Below are 20,822 nucleotides of genomic sequence, written 5' to 3' on the forward strand. Positions count from 1 at the left end.
CACAAACCCAAGACACGTTTAGAGGATTTAATTTAGCGGTGCATGAAGTGAGCAGGCAACAGGCGGCCCCGTTGAAGGCTTTTGCAAGCTTTCCGAAAGCTCAGCTGTGAACGAGTCGCCAACATGGTGTAGAGAGCCTTCTATTCACACCACAGCGGACACCTCGAGTAAACAGCCGATTCGAGTCCTGCTGCAGCGTGGGCCGATAGCTGATGGCTGTAGCTAATTTATTGCACTTTCCCGTCCAGTGCACATGCAGTGCAAAAACGGCACGGAGCAGAGCGATAGGATATTCGAACGTTCAAAATGGGTGCAGAAATGGTGGAGCAGAACTGCGTGGAAAAGATGATGAGGCGGACGGAGACTTTGGAGATGCTGTTAGTATTATTTTTAATTTCCCATTACCAGTTGTCTGGCAAGGGTTTAAGATTAATTAGATGTCATTCAAACGGGTGTGGTGCGCGATGGAAGCATAGCGGTGATCGGACGGCACTGTCGCAGCCGGGTTTGTTCTCGGGTGGCAATTGTCTGGGCTGGAGAGTGACATCGGCGAACATGTTGCCATGTGAATTAGCGTGTGTGTGTGTGTGCACTGGAAGACGTGACGGCTCATTTACGACAGATTGTGCGCAGGTGTGCAGTGAAACTATGGCGGAGAAAATGGACCCTAATGCAGCACAGTATCAGGTAGTCTAGGTGCTATAAAATGGCGGCGACATATGGTAGGGTATTAACTGCAAGTGAGTAATTATTTCACAATCGAAAAGCATTTACACTGGAAGTTAAGCTCCAAAATATTCCAATATTCCAAAGTCTCCCTCTCTCTCTTTCTCTTCTTGGCTTATCGCCAAGGTCATGCCTGCCATCGAAATGGCTTATTAAAGACTTACTCTTACCACGTAGTTGGATGGACAAATCTTCATTAAGGGGGAACGATCCGAATGGGATATAAACCCCGGTCCAGCCGTGTGAAAACCGATTCTGCTGTAGTATATATGAGTATTTTTTCAGGATTAACGATTAAAGCTCCAGGATCCACATACTTTTAAAAACGGTTGAATCATTACCGAAGTTAGCACTAATATGTTTTCATCTTCCAGCTTTCCAAAGTGGGACCTAATAAACGGGACCTTTCTGAAAAATAAAATTCGTCGTGTCATTGCCTAATTGACATCCATGGTCATGTCACTCCGGTGCCCTTCCGGTGGTAGTATAACCCTGCAGAAGTAATGTCAAGCTTTCATTTTTCTCCGCTCTGATTCGGTACCATTTCCAACATTCATCTTTTCGCCTTAAGATTAAGAAGCGCCACAAAGTAAAGCCTGTTAACGATATTCATCCATTTCCAGCTTTTCTTGCCTATCACGTCTCCTTTCCAAACGCCTGCATTGAAAAGAGCCAACACGATTGCTCGTTTCGGAGACAAATTTAATTAATTGAAAATGTTTGAATTTCATTAGTGCGCACCAGCGCCGTTGGCACAAATATTCGGTCATAGTTCGTACATTTCAGACCACCATTAGACCACATCGAAATGTGACTAAGCGCGCTCGAGAATTGCACCTTCTTTTTTCGTTAAACCACATTTTGCGTTAAAGCCTTAACGATTGTTTTGCGTCCTGTAGTGGGTTGATTCTAATGACGTTTGATCCTTCCCAGCTTTATAGACTGGTGTTGTTGGTGTCGCATGCCTTTTGCTGTTTGGTGGCAGTTTAAGATTCGGCTAAGGGATAACAACGGCCCGTAAGGACTCCATAGAATTCGACAAAAAGAAGCACGTAATCTCATTAAATTTACATGAGTCTGATCAAAATCTAATTACGAGATCGAACCGTATCCGAGGGATCGAAAAACCGTCCAAACTGTGGTCACACTAAAGCGGACCATATCCGCCTGTTTTTTTTGTTTTTTTGGTTGAGACTCCGGAAGCGAGCATTGCTCCCGCCAGCCAAACATCCTAACGCCAGCCTAAGTTCAAATTGTAGCCGTACCTAATCGACTTCAACTCTGTGGATGGATTTAAAAATTCAAGACCAATGATTTTTCAATCCTAGCCTAGCCTTTTTTTTTCGCGTGCGTCCCGATTTTGGTGTGTACGTTTTGGGGCTAGCATCAACTTTTTTTGCCTACCGTGCTTACGGATGCTGTTTGGTTTTTCGTTTCGTTTTTATCCTTCCGGTTGGGCAATCAAAAAGAGGCCAAATTTGTTTTTTTTTTGTTCGTGTGGATGCAGAAACTACGGCACGCACAACCCCCCACACACAAACACACACACATAAAAACACAAACGCATCAACCAAAATGGATGGTTTAATCAACGGAAGTACGCCATTACTGATTCGGATGAGAGAGCTGATTTCAATTCAGTGCTAACGGACGATGCTTTCCGACGAGTCGATGTATAGACTGCGCGGCTTTGCTTGATTTTTATCGATTTTGCTAATTTTAGTGACATTCCTGTCAGTGACTTTTCGGAGGAGCGAGTGTTTACGGCTAGCGAGCAACGGAATGTGACAAAAGTATGGTTAGGAAGACTGAAATTATTCGATTGATGGAGCTATGATGGATTGTTTTGTGCTGAATTTTGGGTGCATCCGAATACATCGAATTCAACCGAAGTTGATTGAAATGAATGTATTGCACGAATGCACAGAAATCATCGGATTTCAAATCAACCTATTTGTTTGGTCTGTCAAGGGATTAATTTTCAGTTTCAGTAAATGGCTATGTTTGCCACTTGATACACCAAGCGAGCAATGACACAGTTTCTTCAACAATGGTACCAGCCTGCAATATTGCATTTTGCATTTCAACATCAGCATGACTGTTCTCGGAGTTATTAAACTACTTCTGTTACGAGAAAGAACATGGGGGAACTTGTGTGGATCCACCAAAAATGAAGAACTGAATGCGATGGAATGGCAACCGTAGCTGACGCAAAAGAGGCTTAAGCATTTATTAGACACTTAGAGCAAACAGTAACAGAAGCAAAGAGTTGTAGTGCTGGCAAAGTCATTAAATATTCGTATGAAAATATCAGCTTCATCTTCTGCTTTTTCCAAAACGCGTGCTGGAGAGTGCATGGATGTGGTTTAAATAAAGTAATAATTTATTATTTAGCAGAAAAGTTGTTTAAAGTTAATATGTCGTGTGTATACTTTATACTTAAAATTTCATGATAGTAAAAATTAAAATAATCTGTAATCAAATTGATGGGCAGCAACAGGTGGCAACAAAATTCATTATATTGTTTATTTGCGGCATTTTCTTATACATTCGTTCAATTGCTTTCTGAAGTAATAGTTTAATTGGTAACATTTAAATTCCAATCAGAAATAGAGAATTTGTAGAAACCTGATCAGTCCGTGTTCTGGGATAAACTCATACGACACAAGAATCATCAAACACGCGGTATCAACTTTCAAAGATCCGATCAGTGGTCACCGATTTTCGCTGGGTAAAGGTTTTAGCATTGACACAATTCTTACCTTACGAACAACCACCAACCTGTGTCGAGATGCTTGTGGCTTCAGTGCACGACAAGGAGAAAGATTGCTATATAAACTCAGAGCACAACTTTGTGCTCCTCAGTCACAGTTTAGTTGCGTACAGCATTACTCGAGCATTCCTATCAAATTAACGTGTCTGTTACGGTAATTTCTTGTTTTTTAAGTAGAAATGATGCTTTTCCGCGTGGTAAGTATTTGAAATTAATATATTTATTTTGTGGAACCTGTTGGTATAACTCTCTCGTTTTTTATTCAACGTTTAATTTGATAGTTTTTCATACTGTTTGCTGTTATTGCCACAGTTTTTGCCGTCCCAGGCCAGTGGGTGAGAAAGACGATCGTTAAACAACCAATAGTAGTAAAATCCATTCCAGTACATCGTCCGATCGTAGTAAGAAAGTACAGTTCCCACGGAGGTTGGTGGTAAAAATCAGCAGGACTAGGAAAAACTAATTCAATGAACAGGAAAATCATATTACCACTCCTTGACGGGACCTACATCCACCATCCAGAACCCCGCCGTTGCTATGGAACATTTCGAACCGCTGCATCGACGACACGATCCAATTAGAATTTCCACACACCAAAACTAGGTTTTATATGCATTCGAACGTACACCCCGAAATTGCTTCAATTAAGCCAAAAGCAACGACTTCGTTACTGGTCGAACACTGACGAAAGCGTACAATAAATCGAATAACTGCCGAGTTCCGGGCAATCCGGTAACGGTTACCTTCAACTGCCGACGACTTGTTGAAGAGTTTCTTTCCTAGGAGTGCTTTGTATGTGCATGTGTGTACTCGCTAATGCTACGGTTGATTTTTCCACCCCAGGATGTTTACCAGGATGTTACCCCAGGATCCCCATTCCGCACGCAACCCCAACCAAACCCTAGTGAGCCTTAGTGAATCAAATACAAACGGAAAACCGTCCGATCCGATTGTAATCCATCCCTTAAAAGAGAGTGTAAATGGGTCCTATACGAATGTGCCCTTCACCAACCAACCATCTGTGTTTTCGTGCATATATCACAAACCATAGACCTCCTGATGAATGGTGAAAAGTGTGGGAAAACTAGCGCTGTTACGCAAAAGGACACTTTTGCACGGAAGTTCTCGAATCCTCCCGATGCTAAAAGTATCCACAGCAACGAGTCCCCCAAAACGAATGCTTTCACCGAAAGAAAGTCCTTTGGTTTCAGCTTCGATGATGAGGACACTCGTAAAATCCGGTCATTATCGTAAAACTATACACATTTCCCCCCATCCGATGGGATCCGATCGTTCCGAGCGGAAACAACAGGGTACGAAGCGGTTTTGCGACAATCTCTCCGTTGCTTCCGAAGCATGGACAGAAGATGAAGCTGTTATACACCCTTGAAAGAAAGCTTCCAGGCTGGATTAGTACACCGCACGGGTTTGGGATTTATCAGGGCGGAACATACTCACTAGTAAATGGCCGGTTGGCAGGTTGTTTGGTCCTCGGTGAACGATTAGCGCCAATTGAATTACCTGTCCCCAAAGGGATGCTCAGGCTGGTGCTGTTCATGGTGTAACGGGATAGCAACAACGGGAACAGCGTCAGGGACACAGATTGGATTTGAACACACGAGCAAATTGAAGGTAGCCTTGCATACGAAGGCGTACCTTTACGGGGGAAGAGTTTTCAGACTTTTATTCCGTATGTTGATCAACATAAAATGCACACAGATTCTATCTCGCAGGATTAAGTCTTTCCTTTTCGTAAGCAGATTTATCGTAATTATCTTTTAATTATTGCATCACCGACAGTTGCAGCCTTACTTGGATCCTTTTTCACATGCAGTTCGCTGCGCCGCATTGCTTGAAATAAGAAACCCGATTCAAACATCAATAAAGCGTGCTATGTCAACAGATTAGACGCGATTTCATCACCTTGCACTACGCTCTTGGGTAAACACATGCCACTGTGTGCATTTGCTGTAACAACACATGCTTTAGTGATTGAGCTAATTTACGTGTTTACTGCAAGCGATGGCATTTGCTTACTGACAGCATCAGCACTGTCCGGGACGGGATGTTGAGAAGTCAATGTAGGCACCTCCGGACCTCAACAATACACTTGAATGTAAGCAAACGCACCGAATGGCATTGTTTGACGTGTAAAGAGAATTCATCCATCGCTTCAATCCTTTTAGCAGTGTCTCTTTTGCAGTGTTGTTCCAGTAGGACGCCTGCACACGGTGCCATTCCTGCGTGACCAATCAATCTAACGGAATGTTACATTTTCCTTAATTAGTTCGGAGTGATGCGTTCCTTGTCGGATGATGTGCTCTATCCACTCTTCTGCGTTCCTCAATGCTCTGAAGAATTCATTCCAGCAGCTGGATTTGTGTGTGCTCAATCGATCACACTCAGATTTCCAGAAGTTCCAGAACTGTTGGATTATCTATGAAACAGGCGGCAAGTATTTGATTGGTTTATCGAGTGCAAAGTATCATTTGGATCGGTAAATAATGTCACTCTCCGATGTCCTTTACCGATTGAAGTGAATGTATTGAAGTAGATGAGTAGATTGTTCGAAAGGATACTTCGGAAATTGCAAGTTTCATCAGTAGCGTAAAATCACAAAATTTATAAACACATTCCTTTAACAAATACAAGTTCTTGTGGATGAAACATTGAAGGAACTATTTCCATGTGCAACATGCTTCTATTCCAATTAACCCAAGGATTATTGAATTTCTTCACACAACTGAACGAACGGTCCGATCTAAATGAAAACAAAAACATCAAACGATCATTGTTGGCACGATAAACTCCCGACACGATTGCGACGGACAATACATTATTGGACATAGGGCAGTCATGTCTTAATTAACCATTTGCAAGCAATTTGTGCACCCGGTCTTTGATCGGCAAGAGATTGGCTTCTTGTCCAGCGGCCGCCACCGTCTGACATAACATGATTACACTTATCCTTTAATGGAACAATGACCGCTCGAAACCAATTGACAGGAGTGATACTTAAGGCATCGGTGTATTGTTCACACATGACCGGTCAGCGTAATAAAACGAACAACATTCAAGGCTCTATGGTTGATGCTCAATCAGAGCTAATTAAAGATGTTTTTGGTTATTATTTAGTGTTGAGCATCTTCCCCCGAGAATCTATATAGGAGCCGCCCGAGAATCTATTTAGACTAATTATCAATATCGGCTCGTAGTTCTTAAGGATAAGGAAAAATCTTACAATTACATCAACATCAGTAAACTATAAAGAACTTTGCAGTAACACGAGTGCACAGCAGAGGAGAAATGGTAACATTTTCAATTTCATGTCCTATCCAAAAAAAAATTTCAAACATTTTAGGCCTCTTTTCTTAGAAGCTAGACGACAACGACGACAACGACGACGACTTAGGGAAACAAATTTCGAAGGACTAAGACTTAGAAGGAATGTGCACGATAAGAAACCCTCACGGGAGCCAATCGATGGTTCGGGCGTGCCGTTCGCATTATCCTAGCTACTTGAGCAGAAAATTGCTCGTCATATTTGTGCTATTAGCGCGACGGAAAATTGATTTCTTGCGCACGTACGCACGAGGCTTCCCATGGGCATTTTTGGCTTATGCCCGCGCGAACAACAGCGAGACTCGTTCGCGAATATTCGCGCTCGTTGCTGCTGTCTCGCTGGTTGACAAGTAAGACAAATTCCGTCACAGGATCTACCATTACTACGTTTGATGAAGCCTATTGATGGATTGTTTCAATTTCACAGCGCTGAACACAGCCGGGTTGGCAAATCGGTTTGGAATCGATGCTGAAGGTGTGTTGCGTGTGTTGCTGGAGGCCGATGATTTGAAATTATTTAAAAATTGCACTTTATTGGTTAATCATTCAACTGTGTGGCGAGGATTATGTTTCATTTAGGGGTACTTTTTATGTTTTTCATTTATTTTTCATTTAATTTTCCATAGAAAAGTCTTGGCGCTTGGCAGAAGAATAGAAAGGAAGCTAATTCAGATATATAAAATTAAATTATTTCATTACCATGTTTGAAAATATAATGAAATTTGACATTAAATTACAAGCCCACAACCAGGAGCACGTTTCATACGACATACATGTACATACGTTCAACTTACTCCAGTTATTGTTTTTTTATCGCAAGAAAACCACTCCCTCTATACCGTTCGCAAGATATATTTGAAGGAATGTGTAGCAAAAGAAGAGATTGTTTGCTGTTCGCTTCCTCATATGCAAAAGATTCACCACTTGCCAGCGAACTGGGTTGCTGCTGCTATTCCCTACCGTCGGTTCGTAGTTTGTGTGTGCAAAATTAAATTGAAAGAGTTTTATAAATTGAGTTTTGTTGCCAACTCTACTTGCATGTGCGCATATTACATTGCTGACGTCGCGAATGGAGACGCCAGTCGTTCGCTACCGGTTGAGTGGTTGGTTAGTTTTTCGTGCCACCATACCATTGCCACGCAGACAGTGTGAATGAACCTCGATATCAAGTTTTCGCTTTCGGGATGCCAGATACAGGAACGGACAGAGGGCCGTAAGTGTGCGGAAATGGTTGCAAAAGATGAGTGAAGGTTCATGGAAGGAGGTTTGGAGTTTGAGACGGGGTGCGATGGAAATGGAAATGAAATTTGTATCCGTACATGAAATGCGTTTAAGCGTGGAATCATGTACGCAATGGGACAATCAACATTTGTTACCATTTTTACTGTCGGCATGTCGACATGCTTTTAAAACATGAGAGAAAAGAAAGTAAGCAAAAAAATTGCTTGCATTCTTCGTTCAATCTTCATTCCTTGATGTGGTTGACATTTGTCAAAATTTAAAAGAAAAAGCCCACTCACACACCACTAAAACTGCCAACAGCAAATGGCATCGGGATCAAAGATTAACGATACGAGAAACTTCAACCGATCTCGAGGGTTGGAAAGCTAAAGCGTATTAAATTTGCTCCACCGTAACCCCTGAATGGAGCAGAAGAAATCAACCGAGAAATGTCCCCGATAAACACAGATAGCTCAATTAATTTGCTTTGCTTCGCAAAACCCTCCATGCTGTCCTGGTCTGTCGTTTTCGGTCGCTATCGGTTGGGACAGATCTAACCGGATGGTTTGGTTTAGTGGTTCGGTAGCGCGGAGGAACCGAACCGGGCAATACTTACTTGCAGTAGTAGAGCCGACCATCCTTGGCCGTATGAGCAGTCCAGCCTTCCTTAAGCTGTTCCTGAAGCGTTTCCAGATAACGGCTCACGTCCTGTATCGGTGGTGTCGACGAGGCACTGGACGAGGAGGTTAACGATGAGGGTTGCTGGGCCGAAAGTAGGTTCGGTGCATGCTGCTGAAACGGCTGCTGCTGCTGCTGCTGCTGCTGAGGTGGCTGATGTTGGTGTTCTGTACCGAGCGTAGGAGGTACAGGTTGCAGGAGCATTATGCTGCGGTCAATGTCTCCTGGCAACGACGGTTTACGTCGCTAGCCGTACGCGGGAGCAGAGTGCAAACGAAGGTCTGAAATTTCGGAACAATTGAAACAGAAAATTAGTTACTGCTGGTTGAGGATTGCAGATTTAAAGTGTAGATAGCAAGTAGTATAATTAAGGAAAATTATTAAATTAAGAGAAATGTTCAATTCAGAGACTTTAAGACAACGTTTTGAAGTAAGACAATATTACATTCGACGAAAAAATTTATAACAGCTCTGTTGCTCGAAGAAGCACCAAAAACAAATATTTTCTCAAAGTCAATAATTCGTAGCATCTTCATCTGCCGGTCACCATTTGATTGTACCAACACATAAAATTTGAATGGCTACAGTTCATAGAACTCAGACCATTTTCGCTTAATAGGAACCATTTCAATCTTTAGCTTCCAACCATCATTATGTTCTACCATTGTTCTAATAGTGCTTATCAGCTAACCTTAAGGAACACACCTTGTCACTAAGAGGATGCCCAACCCATCACCACGGCGATGGGTAATTCTCATTCACCGGACCGACTAACGCCCCGAATGGACTAATCTTTGCAACACAATCAGGCACAGCGCACAGCCACACATTGTGCAAGAATAGTTAAGCATACGCTGCGAACTGAGCATGAAAATTGAACGTGGCATTCGTAGGACAAAGCGTTGACAGCTTTTCCTTCAATCTTGCCTCAAAAGCTCACCATTGAACCATTGCTTGAAGAAGGAAAATTGTTTACGACAACCATAGTTGCGACGGCTCCACACAGCTTAATATGTTGAATGCACAACGAAGATGTGAGTTTTAAAAAGATTTTCTCTTTTATTTTTCTTACACTTAAAATTCTTGGCACCGACTTCCGAATGGCAGAGAAAGATAATGGCTAGACGTGCAGTGGTGGTACATATTAGCGACTCGGAAGCATTTTATAAGAGAACTACTGAACACACAGCTTCATCGTTTGCCATTAACCCTTGGTTGGATAGTGTTGTGCGGCTGTAAATTACATTTTTAACCCATTTAAACTGTGTTCAACAGTGTCAAATGATGTGCTCACGTGACTAAATTTACTCTCGGTTGTAAGACTCCTATGCCATTTAACATTAGAAGACACAGTTTAACACGAGAGCTTTGCACATCGCCCTGGACTGCTGTAGGTTAAAAAAGGCGTCGTGCATTGCACAAATAAATTATGGTTGGTGTTCCTTGATGACGAAGACATAAATACTGAAATGTAGATTCTTCAAGAGACAGCACAAAAAAGGACCAACACGAACACCGACCGAAAGCGTGAAGCAAGGCACCGGTAGATGTCTGTCTTCATAATTGAATTCAGGCTCCCAGTGCCAGTCGGACTGGGCACGCCTTACACAACGCTTGCAACGTCCCTGGACACCCGCGGTACCCCTGGACGAGCGGGGAAAGATTTTTTTCTTAATGGTTGTATCTTGAGCAACATCCGTCTACTTCCGAGTGTCCAGTGGTGCAGGCACAAGATGGAAAGGATAGGCTAAAACCATCCGTTATAGCATCGGGCGGAGCAATCGAGTTTTGTGCAACAGCTGCGTTTCACAGCCACTGTCAGTCACACTCACGCCAAACGCAGCAACACGATGCAATTGGGTTAGTGTGCAGGCTCTTCCACGATAGTGATGGATGAGTTTCAACCTTGTGCATTGTGCTTTTGTGTTTAATGCTTTTAAAGAGAAACGAGGTACGGGGGGCTTGTAGGCGAACATTTGCGAAGATGAGAGATGAGTTTCCGGCTATTTGGCTAGCGTACCGTTTCGCCCATTTCACTCGCGTATCATTTATTTTCAGCTCAAACCACAACTAGAATGGCACGCGTTTGCGATGTGGCCGGGGTGCTTTTTAAAACAAATGAGCCATTTCTAGTAGGGTTTCATACAAAATGTGTACGAACAAAGCAAAATAAAGCAAAAAGTTCGCCGTATTTTGACTGTTTCTATAAAATTGATCTTTTGTATATTTAAACAAACTTTTGTATGTAAAGAATTCTAACATTTCATGTCATAAAACTATGAACAAAATAACATTGTAGTTTTTTTTTCTGATGGTCTTTATTCTGCATTGTTATCAAACCATTATACGATTGTTTGTCTTCACAATAAAAGAAGAAAATAATTGTGATATGATAATTACGCATGTAACCGAAGCAAACATCCTCAATTCTTCCATAGAAAGATGATTCGTATTGTTATGAATAGAAAATAATGAGAAGGAGCTATTTATAAGAGTATTGCATGATCGGTTTAGCAAAATGAATTCTTATCTGCTGGATTCTAAAAGCACTACTTATACCAAGGAGTATCAAAAAATTATTCATTGAAAAAATTAACAAAAGGCTTCTTTTTTTGCAAGTCAAGATTGGGCAAGTTAGGCAAGGCAAGTTATTTTATTCTGTTAAGTAGCTCATAAACAAGCTTTTAAAACGTCTTAAATTTTAATGAGCACTACCAAGAGTTGTTTGTAGTTGCTACAGTTGGTCAGTACAGTTGGGGCAGTCCGGTAGTAAAGGCGATAACCGCAGGACTGGGGTTCAAATCCCATCCGGACCATTCTCCCGTAGTAAGGACTACGACTACTCAACTACGGTGTATCGGCAATTCTAGTAAGCCATTAAATGGTCGACGTGGTCTAGTAGCTCGATAGGACAAGAAGAGAGAAAGAGAGAGAAAGAGAGAGAGAGAGAGAGAGAGAGAGAGAGAGAGAGAGAGAAAAAGAGAGATCCACTTCCAAACAAAAAGGAAGAAGCACATTAAAATATTTCGTTGGACATATGTAAGTGAAACTTTTACTTTCTTACTTCTAACTTATTTTCTAAATATCCTAAATAAACTTACACGATATGTCACACTTCGTGACAGGCTCCTGCAGGGTTTAATAAACCGTTTACCTTGTGATAGAAAGTGACAAAAAAAAACTCCTCCAAACCACACATCCATGCAGGAAATGTAGGAAACCCGGAATGCGACCAACCTCCTGTTGATAGGTTTGGGAAATGAAATTTTAATGACCACGGTAATAAGATTGTTGTTCGCAAGGAAATTCATTTCTGCACTTTTCCACGAATTTTGCTCGAATCGAAGAAGAATGTGTCGTGCGTATGGGGATGTTGATTTGCTCTGCCACACGTAAGAATATGGCGAAAAGGCGCTTGAGTTGAGTCAATGAAATGAACATGCGTTTTAGCATAAACGATGAATTATTTCCGTTTCTTCGTTAACATTGTATAAGTTATTTGGTGGGAAAGCAAAAGTAAATCCTGATATGAATATTGAGATTAATACATGGTACGTGGAATTTATGATTAAACAAAGAACGATGTTGATTTTAGTAAGAGAAGTATGTGACACATTGATTGTATTTTTATAATCTTTAACCTTTAATTGATTCTTTATTTATTGTAATTTTATTTTTATTTACTACTTTCACATTCCATAACATCTGAAAATTGCCTCCAAAAACTATTTTTCTCTACATAACATCCTGGCAAAGCTTATTATTCTACCATGCATAAGCTTTGTGTAAGTGCCTTCATTTAACGGCTAATATTGACAGTTCCGAACGACCCACAAACCATTATTCACCCCCAACGCTTAGCATTACCCACGAGGGCAAACTGCAAAAACTTTCACTCCTAACAACGTGTATCACTTAACATTTTGTAGCTCGAAAGACTCCCTCGTGCGGAGACGGGATGACATTCAATTAAAGCATCTCACGCCATACCGCATTGGGGGGGGGGGGGGGGGGGGCAGGTGTTTTTTGGGGTGTGGATGGAGTTTTAGGATTTTTTGTTTAGTTTTTTTTTCCTGGCAAAACTTTTCCAGCCCATCCAACAGATAAGTCACGCCGCTGAATGTGCGATCCTATTAATAAATGCTTCCCGCCCTATCGGGGCGATGAGCGTTACGGTGGTGTGGTGGGAAAACACGAGCACCGAACGAGAAAAGCTTTTCCCGACATGACATTGTTTGGCCCAAACTTTCGCACGACAGATGAGCTGAGAGGTCCCAGCCTCTTGTTGAGGAACCACCGGTGGAAGCAGACCAGGGTGCCAGAAAGTTTTTGCCCGAATTCCACCCGAAAGTTGGCGATGGTGACGACCAGCACAAATTCGACAGTGGGATTTAGCATCCTTCGTACGCGATTCGTTGCCTGAAAGCCGCACATCATCTCGGTGACGCGTACAATGTCCTGCCCGTTACCATCCCCCCGGGTGCATCGGGGCGGGAGCAGAGGCAATCGTGTTGTGGGTGAACTCTCCGTCCAAAACATCGCCTTCGCTTAGAACCATTCGCGTTCGAATGGTTTCGAACCATTAGAATGTGGAAGACGGAAATGCTGCAATGTGGAACATGAAGCCAGCGAAAACTTTGCGTAAGGATATTAATTCACCATAGCAAAGCAACCAACGCGGAGCGCAAAAGTTTGTTCGTTTTGCTAAGAATTTAAAGTTCAAAACTGTGCGACAGTGTGTGTGGTTGTCGGTTCGAGACGGGTGGTGCAACCTTTCGCATCACACAACTACGCACGCACGCGTGAAGCTTTTCCGGCAAAGGGAAAGGACCTTCCTTAACGACCATCGCTCCATCGTTTTGAGACAGCGCGAATTTCCCACATTTTCCCATCGAAAATATCTCTATTCATGGTAGTTTGGGCCATTTGGTATGGGTGCGGAGTTCATTGGGTAGGAATTTATGTGGCTCTTTCACAGCCCGCAATGTTTGGCATTTAGATCTTTAAAAATGTATCCACCCGCCATGTGCCGTTCCCGAATGAAGATGTATGGGCAGTATGGTTGCTACATGGCGGTGGGAAAAAGCTTATCTACCGAAGTATTTTTCTGCGCCTAAAAGTATTTGCGTGAATTATGATTGCGTGCGTATTTCGAACGAAAAACCTTATTTCGCGCTACCGAACCTTGGGGAGCCTGCAGGGATTTGACAAAGTAAGGTATTACATATCAGGCAGTACACCTTGGTTGGTATTTGTAAATATACAGTAACGGACAATAGGCTAAGACCACCAGCTATTGTACATAACGTTGAAAACGGGATTGTGGAGCGAGTTTTTAACGAATCAACTATGCTTTTTTTTTGTAAATAATCCTATCAGTGCTTCCATCATCAGCTCTCAATAATGAAATCGATCTTTAGTATCATTATACCATTCTATTGAAAATATTAATGCAAGAAAATACGTAAGACGAGAATTTTTTTGTAATTTTGAGCATCTGCTCTTCCTTCTTCTTCTTCTTCATTTTAACCTGCTCAGCGTTGAACACGTCGCGTCGACATGGCCAGGTCGCTAATCCATTTCTAGGAAACTCGGTCTAGGGCTGCAGCCCTCTATCCACGGCTGCATCCGATCTCTGACAGGTCGGCTTAACCTAATCCAGCCAACGAGCTCGCTTTGCTCCTCCAGCTAGCTTGTGGTTCATTCTCCTTCGCCACAATGCCTGCTTCTTGGCTTAACGATCTCTAAAGATCACGCCAGCCATCTAATGGCTTACTAGACATGCAGATATCACATCGCTGGCGATAGTCAGTCCCTTCACTACGGGGAGACGGTCCGGATGGGATTTGAACCCCGGTCCTGACGTGTGAAGACCGGCGCCTCTGTCGCCTACAACACCGGGCCGCCATTGTTTCGTATTCATAATAAAAATGGAGTTTTTTACGTCGTAAAATTTTTTATCGTTTTTAAGTTTTTTTTTATTCTAGGTCAATTCTCTTTCGTTGATTCTAAAGCAATGAATTGACCGCTTAGGAACGAAAAAAAAATTGCTTAAGAAATTGTATATGCTGACAGTTCTGACTGACATTCTACAAAATTTTAGTTAAGTTACACCGAGTGTAAATATCAAAAGCAGCAGTACGAAAATCGTATATAAAAGTGATCTTCATCTTTTGTGCATCACTGTACGTGTTACTTACGAACAGTAGTGATGGGAAAAACAGCTTTGACCGACTCCAGAAATAAGTGGAACTGGTTCCGGTTTCGCACCGTCGTACCCACGGCTCGGATACTACATCTCCACACCGCTGATTACCAACCAACGGCTCCGGTTCCGAGTTGAAAAAGGAGTCAGCTTCGGAACCGTTGTGTCGAAGGTGGCTCCGTAGCGTCCATCGCCGAAGAACTCCGATAATGTAATGTAATAGCGATCCCGTCTTCACTCGGCAGTACCGGGGTTCCGATCACGTCAGGATCGTTTCCCCGTAGCGAGAACCAACTAACCAAACCAACTAAGTATTAAGTTGGCAGTAAGAAGCATTTGCATTCGAAATTATCCGTAAGAACTAAAGGAAAAACTTTGCTAACCTTCAAAACAGCATTTTTTGGAGGACTCTCAAGATAATAACTTACACAATTATTACACTAGTGCAGTCAGCTGGTGTTCTAGTAATTTAACGCGTATTTTTATTCGGCCTACTAAAGCATTCGAGATTTACTTCCAACCCATATTTTACAACGAGACTCACAACGAACCCAACGATACTCATGCCACGCAGTTACGCAGTTTTTAGCAGCCAACATTCCTCGACGATTGGCGTTCAAAATTCCACTGCCCTAGCACGGTCCCATGGGCAACACAATATGAATGGGGCCAAAATTCCTGTCGGATCAAATGTCAACACAACGATACGCTTCTGATGGTGGTGCAAAGCCGCCGAAAGAGTCGGCTTGCTGTCGGCCGTAGCACGTTTTGCCGGTACGGTACACGGCCTGCTAATCCCGACATCGTAATCTTCTGATCCCATCGCCGTGCCGTTTTGGGGCGGAAGCTTTCTTGATCCGCCGCTGCTCCGGATGTTCGCGCAATCCTGCTGAACTGATTGGAGGAAGGGAAAAAAAGTTCTCCCAAACGAATCGAAGCCAAACTTCCGTCCCATTCTGGGTTGTGTGTGAGTGTGTGTGTTTTTTGTAGATCAGCGACCACCACGAGTATATTTCGTGGCAGGCCCCATTTCAAACGATTTTTTCTCTCTCTTCTTCCCTGCCGTTGCGAGTATCGTCGGTGCGGAAGTATTGAATGCGCTCCGAATCCGATTGTTGCCACGACATTTCGAAGGGGATTGTTTATGTTGGACGTCTGGTTCAGACACATTCGTTTACGAATCGTGTGTTCTGGCTTCTTTTATTGTGAAGGAATTCTGTTTTTTTTTTAACTTTAAACCGTATAAAGATCGTTTCTTGGCAAATGTTTTGTAATACATATTGTGAAAAATGTAAAAAAATTACCTCAAAGGGTGCAAATTACACAAATCTCCTTCTTGCTACGTCAACAAATCTAACAAATTTACCTATCAATCTGTCTAAAGTCGATACACTTCGTTGCGCGATTTACAAAAGCAAAAATCAACAGTAAGAAAACAGTGTAGCCCCTCGTGCAGAATAATTTCGAACCACTTTGCTAAAATGATTAACATTGCTTCAGATACGCCTTAAGATTGGTTAGCTAACCAAGCGTAAGAGAAAAATCACCTCCTGCGTACACTTCATCAACATTCCATTCTGCTGGCCGGGTTTTGCGCAAAACTCTGGCAAAAGTGTTGGTGATACAAAAGGAAAAAACTCCCACTCTGCAGCCTCAGCTATCAATTTGACATCCTTTGGACGGTTTGAAATGACATCGAAACATTAATTATTTAGCAACAAAGAGCTTGTAAGTTGCGTTGTGTGCAGTTCAAGCGGTTCTTACCGTAAAAGATTACAATATAAAACCGTGTTGACATTGGAGGGGAAAGTAAGTAAACGTTTCACTGTCGAATTTTATGTTAAACGATGAATTCAAGAAGTATAGTTCTAACGAAAAGATAAATAACATTCAAACTAGCTCCTGGTCGAAAAATTATCCATTCATGAAAAAAATTGTTGCAACTCATGCAGCAAATACGTTCGCAATCGTCCATTCGTTACTATCATTATTTTTTCCTAAAACACTTCAATTAGGATTACTAAAATTAAGCTACAAATTCTTGAGCCCGGATTGCAACTCTAGGAGCTCTAGAGCTCCTTTAGTTACAAACTGATCTAGTTACTGAAAACTTTCACCAAAACAAAACTCCACTCCACTTAAAAGTTTGGACAGAATGAGAAAACCAACATTCCGTCATAGCGCAGTACGAGACATAAGTCAGGGAAAGAAATAAAACGCCAATGCTCATCTGTTTAGACATAAATGTTACGGCATCAAAGCAAAATTGCTGGAGAATCCAAGGACAACCGTGACGGTGGCTTTCATCTTCGCTCAATAGTATCTCCATATGATTTCATTGAGATGCGATGATGATCCCATCATTAACGGTAATGAGCCGGGTCTGCACCTTAGTGATGGTTTACCGCCTTAAAAATTATGAATGAAGTGTGCCATAAAGCTGTTAAAATTAAAGTACTTTAAAGCTCATGGAAGTTCGACTACTTTAAAATAAATGTCAAGATGTTTTTCCTCATCTTCTTGGCTTAACGGTCTTCTGAGATCACTGTCGGACATCGAATAGCTTAGTAGATTGAATGAGGAACGGTCCCCGAATAGGATTTGAACTCCGGTCCTGACGTGTGAAAGTACTACCCAACTACGTGGTATCGGGAAGAGTCTAGTAAGCCATTGGATGGCCGGCGTGAGCTTAGTGACCTTTCAACCAAGAAGAAGAAGAAGAGCTCTCCATTATTATGACGCTAGGTAAAAAGAACTGTAAAAATGTTCAACAAAAGTCAACTTCTCTACTCCAATCTTGCTTCCCAATTCTATTTTTTCAACAATGCTGACCTATTAATGGCCCTTCGAAATTATTTCCCTTATGCAATAAATTCACTACTTCAAAACTCACACACAAAGCATGCGTCCATATTATTCGAACCGAATGAAAACTATGTCGTACGTCTCTTGGAATAAGAGGGAAAACCACGTTTCCCAGTTTCCAATTCTGTAGCAAACGATTCCCCGTTCTTGTGTGACCCCCTTCCCGGGATCCGATGGGTTCCCGTTGGTTTCGGTAGAAAATTCCAACTGGTGCTCCGTCGCATCTGTCGTCAAGTGGGGGCACACCGCACATCACACTCACCCATACGTTCTATATTTAGCAGAGAATCGTCATGACGAGTGAGGTAAAACCCGAAACACTTTCCCCTTTTCCCCGTTTCAATTTCACCTCGCGCCCTTTTGTAGGGCGGGCTACCGGATTGCTCTGCCGCTCGGGTCTATTGCTTTGCTCTAACGATATCTGCTCTAATTTAACCACTCCACTCTACGGAGAATGCAACCGGAACAGGCATACGGTTCCGGCGAGCTAGCTGGTCGCTCCTTTATGGTTTGACGAACGAGCTTTGTGAGGTTGAATGACGTACGTTGTTTGTTGGTTTTTAGAGTGACTTTTCTATCAGAAGAGTTTTAATGCTAATTCCGTCAGTGGGTGACAAACTTCTGAAGCACCCGCCGGATGTATTTATTACGTTTCATTTAATTTTTATTTGACTTAATTAAATATGCAACTTTTGCAATATGGCCAGGTCGTTTTGTCAGAATAATAAAAATTTATTTACTCAATTTTGAATTACTCCTTAACTGGAATGGAATCTAAAATAGCCTATATTTAAAAGGCTTTTAGCGCTTCAAGCAATATTCGCTCCCTTGTCAGATGATCGAATTCTTATTTTGCTCAACGATGCATGTTAATTGGCATTTATTCTCCACCCATCATGCTCAGAATATTCAAACAATAAAGCAGAAGGGAATAGCAAACAAAATGAGATGCTTGATTTGCTCCTAATTGTATAACCTCTTGGGATACACTCTTGGGAACATACCAAGCAGGGAAGCGCTTTAGAGCAAGCAGTATCACATGAAGAAAACAACAGCCTGATAAGAAGTGGATCACAGGAGTGACAGTCTCGCACGATCACACGGATACAATGTTGTGAAGCATCGGAGCACAAGAGAGAAAAAAAGGTATTCAGTGTGTCATAACGATATCTTTAAGAACCACCCCGATATGTCTGACACAGCTAATAACGATCCCTCGACACATTACTTCGATTGCGTTCAGCTTGACGGTGGTTAAAGAATCGAATCGTGCTACATTCAAGTGCTGCAGCTTCTTTGCCTTCGTACCCCATGACATGACTCTCCCAGCGTTCTTATGCGCAACTTATCGAAAAATGGTACTTTCTGAAACCAGAACCCCACCGTCCCAGTCAGCACTTACCCACCGAATGGGTATGGTTCTTTCGATAAGAGGACCTTCCCCGCAAAGTACCATACATTCTTGACGTAAAGCGGCCATAGAACGGGGGGGGGGAATGAAAAGTATGTCAAACACAGCGTTGTCGGAGCGACATCCGAGAAGTGACGTATCTTGGTTGGGCATGAGTGGCCATTTATGTAACACACTCGATCAGCACGTCGCACGCTGGAAGTAGGGCACGTGGTAGCATGGAACCGACCCCCGGAACCGGTTTCCATTACATGTTTTGTGAATGGGAGCGTAAGGGGAAGATCGGCGATGATGCTCAGCGCAGGGCGAACGGCCATAGTGGGAGCGAACCGGCCGTCAGATCGGTTTCCCGGTTTTCATTTCAATCGTGCCACGCGTTCCACATTTAGCCAACCTTGGCTTTGGCGTCTTCGCACGATGTCTTGTCCGACGGGGGCAGTGTACAGTCCGGTAGTGGTTTCTATTGGTGTGTAACCAATTCTGTAACGTTGCTAGATCTCCCGAACCAGTGAATGATGCTCTTTACACACCGGTTTATGGTGTTTGTGTGTGTTGCTGTAGCATACAGTCTCCAATAAATGGTAAGAGAAAGCAAAAAATTTGGAGAGAAGCACGTCACAAATGACAGCTTTTAAAGTTCGCAACACATGCTTGGAATGTGCAGACATTTTGTAACTTATCAAGTGTCCGGTCTTGGCGCCTTCCCTTACACAGTTAGGGTGGACGGAACGAGACAGTTCTTGAGATCGACTACCGTTTGCCGGTGGTCATTTTGTTTCCACGCAATTGTCATCATCCTTAGCCGACAAAACCGACGAAACGATGCTGACGGGAGCCGTAAAATAGCAACAAAAAAAAAAAAAAACCCCGCAATAAACGTCATATCAAAAAGCAATGAAACCGGAGGAAAAAGCTCTCTCTGGCAGTGGGAGCTGATTTCGCCAAATTTCGCTTGGGAAACACGGTTAGGGAACCGCTAATATGTTGTGAATGAACGATACGTGTGAAGTTATGTCGTTTTATTTTTTGCCACTTGCTACCGCTGCCATGATTGCTCACCCATTCTCCCGCACACCGCCGGCCAGGCTGCGCCAGTTGTCCAGTTTGAATTCGCGTCAAAGTGACAACGCGCTGACGACGAACGGGCTTCACAACCAGCTCCCTCGTATGGGGTGACGGGTGCGTGTCAATCATGCGAACACGAACAGTGTAAGGTTCCCTTCGGTTGGTTGGATTGTCGCACGTCAAGGGAATAATTATCCATTAAATTTGTTAGTTTTTCGCTCCGGCTGATTGACACTTCACTTTAGCCTTTTTCAAAATGAGGGGGGGGGGGGGGGTAGGATGGGAGGTGGATGTTTGCAACCAAAAATGCCGGGGACAAATGTTGTTGGCTTAATTGTGCGTTGGGATCGATTAAAATGTTCAATCCATGCGTTTTAAATGTGTCTGGGCATGGTAGGAAGAAATCACAATCTACGAAAATGTTCGCCAATAAAGACAGCTAGGTTTAATTGCTGTCTTTATTGTATAATCGTTTTCGGAATATGTCAGCAATTGAGTGCCTAAAATGCCTCCTAAAAGGGAAATAAAACCCTTCA

General features: G+C 42.7%; 2 protein-coding genes across 3 annotated transcripts in view; both read right to left on the minus strand.

Annotated features, from left to right (window-relative positions):
- LOC126556652 (uncharacterized) overlaps nucleotides 1-8,944 on the minus strand; it is a 60,555-nt gene extending 51,611 nt beyond the window's left edge. Inside the window, exon 1 of the mRNA XM_050212046.1 lies at nucleotides 8,679-8,944. Coding sequence (XP_050068003.1) covers nucleotides 8,679-8,944 — 266 coding nt within the window. The remainder of the gene's footprint in view (nucleotides 1-8,678) is intronic.
- Nucleotides 1-20,822, minus strand: part of LOC126557475 (dihydropyrimidinase) — a 445,624-nt gene that overhangs the window by 77,600 nt on the left and 347,202 nt on the right. The gene's annotated exons all lie outside the window — the stretch shown is intronic.

This window comes from Anopheles maculipalpis, chromosome 2RL, assembly GCF_943734695.1.
Source record: "Anopheles maculipalpis chromosome 2RL, idAnoMacuDA_375_x, whole genome shotgun sequence".
NCBI classification, from domain to species: domain Eukaryota; kingdom Metazoa; phylum Arthropoda; class Insecta; order Diptera; family Culicidae; genus Anopheles; species Anopheles maculipalpis.